The sequence below is a fragment of the Zophobas morio genome, unplaced genomic scaffold, assembly GCF_036711695.1.
Source record: "Zophobas morio isolate AGI-343-1 ecotype UQ-CSIRO unplaced genomic scaffold, CSIRO_AGI_Zmor_V1 ptg000012l, whole genome shotgun sequence".
In the NCBI taxonomy this organism is placed as follows: domain Eukaryota; kingdom Metazoa; phylum Arthropoda; class Insecta; order Coleoptera; family Tenebrionidae; genus Zophobas; species Zophobas morio.
In genome coordinates, this window is record NW_026972117.1 from 5174313 (window position 1) to 5183031 (window position 8719).

The following is an 8719-nucleotide window of genomic DNA, read 5'->3' on the forward strand; positions in this document are numbered from 1 at the left end:
AAACATCTAAAATTTAAAAATCGAAAATTTGAAAAGTCAAAAAATCGATAAACCGCGAGATCAGAAGTCGAAAATCCAAAATTTAAAAATCGCGAAAGTTGAAACATCGGAAAATTGAAGAATCGAAGAACTGAAAAATTGAGTATTTGAAAATTCCAAAACTGAAGTGACGAAAAACTGGGAAATCGAATCATTGAAAAATCGAAAATCGAAAAATTGGAAGATTCAAAAGCCGAAAAATTGAAACATCAAATCTCAATAAATAGAGAATTAGAAAAATTGAAAAATCAAAAAATCTAAAAACCGAAAAAATGAACAATCGAAGAACAAAAAATTGAAAAATAGAAAAACCAAAAAATCTAAAACCGATAAAATGAAAAACTGAAAGATCGAGAAATAGAAACAATAAAGAAACTGAAAAATTTAAAAACAAAAAGTACGAAAAATTGAAAAATCGAAATATTGCAAAATCCCAAAACTAAAATATCTAAACATAGAGAAACGAAAGAAAAATTTAGAAATCGAAAAATTGAAAAATCCCAAAACTAAAACATACACAAATTGAAATGTGGAAACATTAAAAATTTGAGAAATACAAAAACCCAAAAAATTACAAAATTGAAAAATCAAAGTAGACCAAAATTGAAAAATAAACCATAAATATAAAAACTGAAAAATCGAAAAATCGAAACATCAAAATCAAGAAATCGAAAAACTGAAAGATTGAGAAACCGAAACATCAAAAAACTTATAAAAATAAAAATCAAAAATACGAAAAATTGAAAAATCAAAATATTGCAAAATCTCGAAACTGAAACATCCAAAAATTAAAAAACGATAGAAAAATTTAAGAATCGAAAAATAATATAATATGTAATATAATATAATAAAAAATCTAAAACCGAGAAATTGAAAAATTGAAAGATCGAGAAATCGAAACAACAAAAAACTGAAAAATTTGAAAACAAAAAATACGAAAAATTGAAAAATCGAAGTAATGCAAAATCCCAAAATTGAAATATCGAAAAATTCAGAAACGAAAGAAAAATTTGGGAATCGAAAAATTGAAAAATCCCAAAACTAAAACATACACAAATTGAAATGTGGAAAAGTTAAAAATTTGAGTAATACAAAAACCGAAAAATTGCAAAATTGAAAAATCAAAGTAGGCAAAAATTGAAATATAAACCATAAGTATATAAATTGAAAAATCGAAAAATCGAAACATCAAAATCAAGAAATCGAAAAATTGAAAGATTGAGAAACCGAAACATCAAAAAAAATTAAAAATATAAAAATCAAAATATTGCAAAATCTCGAAACTGAAATATCCAAAAATGAAAAAATCGAAAGAAAAATTTTAAACTCGAAAGATTAAAAAATCCTAAAACTAAAACATCTACAAATTGAAATGTGGAAAAATAAAAAATTTGAGAAATACAAAAACCGAAAAATTGCAAAATTGAAAAATCCAAATAGGCAAAAATCGAAAAATAAACCATAAGTATATAAATTGAAAAATCGAAAAATCGAAACATCAAAATCAAGAAATCGAAAAATTGAAAGATTGAGAAACCGAAACATCAAAAAAAAATTAAAAATATAAAAATCAAAATATTGCAAAATCTCGAAACTGAAATATCCAAAAATTAAAAAACGAAAGAAAAATTTAAGAATCGAAAAATTAAAAACTTCAGAAATCCAAAAGCCGAAAATTAAAAAAAAAAATTGGAACATTGAAATGTAAAAAAATTGAAAAATTGACAACTCGAGATATTAAAACATTGAAAAATCGAGAAATGGAAATGAGAAATCGAAAAATCAAAAAACTGAAAAATCAAAATAGGCCAAAGTAGAAAAATCGGATAGTTAAAAACATCAAAATTTCAATAAATAGAGAATTAGAAAAATTGAAAAATCAAAAAATCTAAAAACCAAAATTTAAAAATCGCCAAAGTTGAAAAATTCGAAACTTGAAGAATCGAAGAACTGGAAAAATGAGTATTTGAAAATTCCAAAACTGAAGTGACAAAAAACTGGGAAATCGAATAATTGAAAAATCGAAAATCGAAAAATTGGAAGATTCAAAAGCCGAAAAGACGAAAAATGAAATGATTGAAATGTTCAAAAATTGAAAAATCGACAAAACGAGACATTAAAACATTGGAAAATCGAGAAATGGAAATGAGAAGTCGAAAAATCAAAAAATTGAAAAATCAAAATAGGCCAAAATAGAAAAATCGAAGAGTTAAAAACTCCAAAATGGAAAAGTTTATCGACATTTAAAAAGCATCGAAAAATCGAAACATCAAAATCTCAATAAAGACAATTAGAAAAATTGAAAAATCAAAAAATCTAAAAACCGAAAAATTGAACAATCGAAAAATAAAAAATTGAAAAATAGAAAAATCGAAAATTCTAAAACCGTGAAATTGAAAAATTGAAAGATCGAGAAATCGAAACACCAAAAAAACTGAATAATTGAGAAACAAAAACTACGAAAAATTGAAAAATCGAACTATTTCAAAATACCAAAACAGAAATATCGAAAAATTGAGAAACGAACGAAAAATTTACAAATTGAAATGTTGAAAAATTAAAAATTTGAGAAATACAAAAACCAAAAAATTGCAAAATTGAAAAATCAAAATAGGTCAAAATCGAAAAATAAACCATAAATATAAAAATTGAAAAATCGAAAATTGAAACATCAAAATCAAGAAATCGAAAAATTGAAAGATTGAGAAACCGAAACATCAAAAAACATCAAAAAAAACTTAAAAATATAAAAATAAAAAATACGAAAACTTGAAAAATCAAAATATTGCAAAATCTCGAAACTGAAATATCCAAATTAAAAAACGAAAGAAAAATTTAAGAATCGAAAAATAAAAAATTTCACAAATCCAAAGGCCGAAAATCAAAAAAATTGGAAATTTAAACCTTGAAAATCGCAAAACTGAAAAAATGCGAAAAATTGAAAAATTGAAAATTCGAACATTGTGAAATCGAGAAACCGAGAAATGGGAAAATCAAAAATCAATTAATCCAGAAATTGAGAATTTAAAAATGTCACTAAATGAAAAACTGACAAATTGAAAAACTTAAAAATCGAAAAACTGGAGAGTCGAAAGATTGAAAAATCGCAAAACAGAAATCTCGAAAAATTGAGAAATCGAGAAATCGAAAATTTGAAGAATCGAAAGATGTTAAATATAAAAAATCGAAAAGTTGAAAAATATAAAATTTAAAAATTCGAAGTCTAAAAAAAAATATAAAGTTTTCAAAATTGGAAAATTAAAATATAGAAAAATCGAAGAATTGAAAAACAGAAAAATCAAGAAATCTAAACACCTAAAACATCTAATCGAAAATTTGAAGTCGAAAAATCGAAAAACCGCGAGATCAGAAGTCGAAAATCCAAAATTTAAAAATCGGGAAAGTTGAAAAATCGGAAAGTTGAAGAATCGAAGAACTGAAAATATGAGTATTTGAAAATTCCAAAACAGAAGTGACGAAAAACTGGAAATACAGGAAACATTGAAGACATTGAACAAATGGAGACATTAAAACATTGAAAAATCGAGAAATGGAAAAATCAAAATAGGCTAAATCGAAGAGTTAAAAACTCAAAAATCGAAAAGTTTATCGACATTTAAAAAGTATCGAAAAATCGAAACATCAAAATCTCAATAAATAGAGAATAAGAAACATTGAAAAATCAAAAAACCGAAAAATTGAATAATCTAAAATAAAAAAAAAAGAAAAATTGAAAAATAGAAAAACCAAAAAATCTAAAACCGAGAAATTAAAAAATTGAAATATCGAGAAATCGAAACAACAATAAATCATCACAATTGAGATAGGGTGGGTGGGTGGAGTTATATTTTGCCTTTTTCATAATATACGTAGTTGTTTTTTCAGAACAAAAAACTTAAAACATGTTCAAAATGGTAAATCAGAACAATTGCCGGTGCAAGTAAACATACAAGCTGCAAAAGCCTTTTTAAAAAATTAAATATATTGACTCTTCCGTCATTATACATATTTGAAATGAGTGTTCACATTTATAAAAACCGACATAATCTAACGTATGTCCATAACGTACATAAAGTAAATACCCGACAAAAACATCAGATTCATGTTCCGTTTAAACGTTGTAATGTTGGTGTGTTAGCAACTGATTGTATGGGAGTTAGAATTTTCAATTACTTGCCAGTGAATATTCAAAATTGTCAGTTAATATCATCATTTAGGAAAAATTTAAAAGTATTTTTAACAGATAAATGTTATTATTCCCTAGGTGAATTTTTTCAAGGTTGATGGCATGTTGACAATATCATTTTGTCTTTTTGTTATTTTGCTTGTTAAATGTTTAGTTTTTAATTTTTAGTTTTAGTGTTTCTTTGTTTGTATTTTTTTCTTTTTGACTTGTCTTATATACTGTTATACATATATGTATCTGTGGAGACCAAATATATATATTATTATTATTATATATTATTAAATTCTTGTAGACAGATATCGATCTTGCAATCAAGCCCCGCCCTCGATCTGACAACGAATGAAAAATTCATCACAATTGCGAATTGAGATTTGGGCGGGAATGGGTGGGGCCAATCTTCGGCTTTATTTTTTTCTTAATATACAACACATAGTATTCTGTGAACAGCACGATATTCAGAAACGTGTTTTTAATTTCTCGTAGAGAAATAAGGATTTTGCAGTTAAGCTCCGCCCCTTTGGCTCACGACGAATAAAAAAAATCATCACAATTGAGACAGGGCGGGTGGGCGGGGCTACATTTTGCCTTTTTGTCTTAGTATGTGTAGACTTATTTCCACAAGAAGCTTAAAACATGGTAAATTTTTGTAGTGATCAACTTAAATCCTCTACTTTTGTCTCTTTTTGTTGTCTCCGTTTTTTAGTTGATTTTTTTGTAGCATTTTTTAGCATCTTTTGAAGAACTAAATTTATAAGAAATATCAACAATGAAAAACGAAATTAAAAACTGTACATATCGAAGTACTCAGAGAAAACTTCAAGCGAACGGGAAACCCCACTTCCTTATCATCCGATTTGTGAAAAATAACATGGAGACATTTCTTCTACACTACTTGAAGATAATCCATGTTTTTGCTTAAGTTCCAAGACTCTGAACCCGTGTGGTGACATGTTTTTCCAAAACAAGAGAGGGCTTACTGTAATAGGTAGGTAATTATACTTTTAAATACTATTTTAAGGTGTCACATACAACAATTTATTGTATTCAATCCCCGGAAATCCCATCGATACTATTTTTATCTTATCAGAAGATAAGTATTACTTTTCAACGAAAACCTATTCATGCATTTAGACATCAATCTGTCTAGATGAATCACCATGACGAAACCCGAAACAAAATACCACAATACACACCAAACACCACCCCATTCTCGCTGCACCCCCGCACAGCAAAAAGAAGTCAACAGAATCAACAAATGTGGCGACCATTACGAAATTTTGGGAGTCCAGAGAACCGCCACCAAGCCCGAAATCGAGCGTGTGTTCAGGAAGGTATCGTTGAAAGTTCACCCCGACAAGAACAAATGTCCAGGAGCAGAGGAAGCTTTCAAGAAATTGGGTATGCTGGTAATGCTAGTGTTAATTCAATTTAATTCGGTCATGTTTCAGCCAAAGCTAGAGAAACTTTAATCGGTCCCCCGAAAAGCAATGTGGGTGGAACAGATGAAGCTCCGAAGCGACCAGAAGCTAATGGTTCCAATCGAACTTTTAACGAAGAGGAATTTTTCAAGAAGTATGATGAAGAATTTTTCAAACGTCATTTTAAAGCGGAATGGGAACAAAATGATGATCGTCAACAAAAGGTACTAAATTTGCTTGACAAAAAATGTGGTTAAGGTTGAAGTTTTCAGACAAATGGAACTGCGCATAGGAAACAAAGGGAAAATCGACAAGATCCTCAACCAGAAAACACAAACCAGGTAACTATGTCTTACAAAATAGAAAACTTCTGATTTTTTTTTATAGAATGCCTACTATTGGTACATTTTTATTGGTGTTGTAATCCTCACTGCCTTATACAATGTATCACCCGACGCCAAAAAGAGCTCGAAAGATGTAGACACCGTGTACAGCCTTAAATCCACTCGGTAACGCATCTAACTAACAAATTAGCCACATTTTTCAGTAAAAAATTGCTTTGTAGGCGTTTCTACGTCGCGCGACGTACTCTAAATAAAAAAATACGATATTACGTTGAAAGCAACTTTATTAAAAGATTAAGAGGTTTTTCTTTGGACGAACTTGAGAAAACCATAGAAAAGGAGTATCTGCAAGATCTGGAACGTGCGTGTGCTGAACAAAAAAGTGAGTTTTGACTGATTTTGAAATATGGTTTCAATTTTGTTCTTAGGTTATTTGTTTGTTCGGCAAATGTACGCGAAATTCAAGAGTTGGATCACGTTTGAAGAATTCGACGAAATAAGACTGCCGGCCTGCAATATGCTGAAGAATTTTGACCACAGATTTTCCAAGTTGTCATGATGTGTTTCATTTAGGCTTAGGAGACATATTTTTGTATTAATAATTGTTTGTGATTTATTTATTTGTATCGTGCTGCGCTCAAGAATGCAAAACTAAAGCTGTGATATTTCAGTGGTTGTCAAACATACAGCGTTTAACCATTCCCACGACCAGACGCGGTCTAATGTTTTATTATATTGTATTATACAGTTTCATAAGCACTGGAATTGGGATGGACTTCGCCGTTAGATAATTATATTAACATTATTATTAATTATTATTAACAACGCTTTATTCAAATTGATTGCGTAACTTTACGAAATTTCTGTACGTATAAGTGACAATAAAAATGTAAACTTTGGTAAGTTTTTATCGATTTTTTAAATGTCCTGGGGAACAATCAAGACATTTTTAAATAAACATAATTTTATCCGACGATAAATTACAAAATAAAAAACAGTCATTGCAATCTGTCACTTAAGACTTCGACCAGTGACGTACTTTTTACATTCTCAAGTGGGAAATTTCTAATAATATCACTAACATATTTTAAATCTTTCTTTGACTGGGTAATTTTTAAGGAATTTTATTGATTAGCAGGGTGCCTGCTTATGCAACCAACAATACACCTATTCATAGATTTTAAAAGTGAAGTGTCTAATCTCTACGATAAATTCATTGAGTGATATGGTAAGAGACATGAAGAAAATTGTCAATGACGGGCTAGCAATGTTATAGTTTAGCAATCTTTCCGAATCTAATTATAATGTAACAAAATGTAGGTTTAAGTTTACGCTTTTACGTTTCCGTTTTCATGTTTACGTTTTTGCGTTTACGTTTTCATGTTTACGTTTTTGCGTTTACGAGAGAGAGTGATCAATGGGAGAATGAAAGAGAGAGAGTGATAAGTTAAACTTGGGTTTAAATTCCGAATTAATTTCGGGATTAAGTTCGGGATTAACTTCTGGACCAACTTCGGATTTAAGTTTCGATTTACGTTTGCGTTTCAGTTTCAGTTTCAGTTTCAGTTTCAATCTGTCTCATCAATCTTAGTCAAATGGGAGAATGAGAAATAGAGTGATAAATAGGAGAATGAGTGAGTGATAAATCGAAGAATGCGAAAGAGAGTGATAAATGGGAGAATGAAAGAAAGAGAGTGATAAGTTAAATTTGGGTTTAAGTTCTTAATTAATTTCGGGACTAACTTCTGGACCAACTTCGGGTTTAAATTTCGGTTTACGTTTGCGTTTGGGTTTAAGTTTCAGTTTCAAGCTGACTCAGTCTCCGCCAAATGGGAGAATGAGATAGAGAGTGATAAATCGGAGAATGAGAGAGAAAGCGATAAATGGGAGAATGGCAGAGAGTGACAAATGGGAGAATGAGAGAGAGTGTGATAAAAGGGAGACTGAGAGAGTGTGATAAATGAGAAAATTAGAGAGAGAGTGATAAAAGGGAGATTGAGAGAGTGTTAAAAATGAGAGAAAGAGAGAAAGAGTGATATATGGGAGAATGAGAGAGATTGATAAATTGGAGAATTAGAGAGAGAGTGATAAATGGAGAATGAGAGAGAAAGCGATAGATGGGAGAATGACAGAGAGTGATAAAAGGGAGATTGAAAGAGAGTGATAAATGGGAGAATGAGAAATATTGAAAAATGGGAGAATGAGATAGAGAGTGAAAAATCGAAGAATGAGAAAGAGACTGATAAACAGAAGAATGAAAGAGAGAGAGTGATAAGTTAAATTTGGGTTTAAGTTTCGAATTAATTTCGGGATTAAGTTCGGGATTAACTTCTTGACCAACTTCGGGTTTCAGTTTCGGCTTACGTTTGCGTTTGGGTTTGTGTTTTAGTTTCAGTTTCAGTTTCAATTTGTCTCAGTCTGAGTCTCAGTCTCAGTTTCAGTCAAATGGGAGAATGAGATAGAGAGCGTTAAATCGAAGAACGAGAGAGAGAAAGAGTGATAAACGGGAGAATGAAAGAGAGAGAGAGTGATACGTTAAATTTGGGTTTAAGTTTCGGTTTACGTTTGCGTTTGTTTTTGCGTTTCAGTTTAAGTTTCGATCTATCTCAGTCTCATCTCAGTCTGAGTCTCAGTCAAATGGGACAATAAGATAGAGAGTGATAAATGGGAGAAACTTCGGGTTTAAATTTCGGTTTACGTTTGCGTTTGTGTTTCAGTTTCAGTCGAATGGG

The 8719-nt window shown here is 29.9% G+C and overlaps 1 protein-coding gene across 2 annotated transcripts; it reads left to right on the forward strand.

Annotated features, from left to right (window-relative positions):
- The first annotated feature begins 5067 nt into the window (after window positions 1-5067).
- Window positions 5068-6885, forward strand: LOC135128292 (dnaJ homolog subfamily C member 18-like). Of its 2 annotated transcripts, none has more exons than XM_064055197.1 (7): window positions 5068-5210; window positions 5313-5623; window positions 5674-5867; window positions 5916-5984; window positions 6031-6152; window positions 6209-6369; window positions 6416-6885. In XM_064055197.1, the coding sequence occupies exons 2-7, from the start codon at window positions 5383-5385 to the stop codon at window positions 6544-6546; spliced, it is 918 nt and encodes a 305-aa protein (XP_063911267.1). In that variant the 5' UTR covers window positions 5068-5210; window positions 5313-5382; the 3' UTR covers window positions 6547-6885. The 2 variants fall into 2 exon arrangements, with proteins under 2 accessions (XP_063911267.1, XP_063911268.1); XM_064055198.1 differs by having other exon boundaries at window positions 5373-5623.
- Window positions 6886-8719: the final 1834 nt, after the last annotated feature.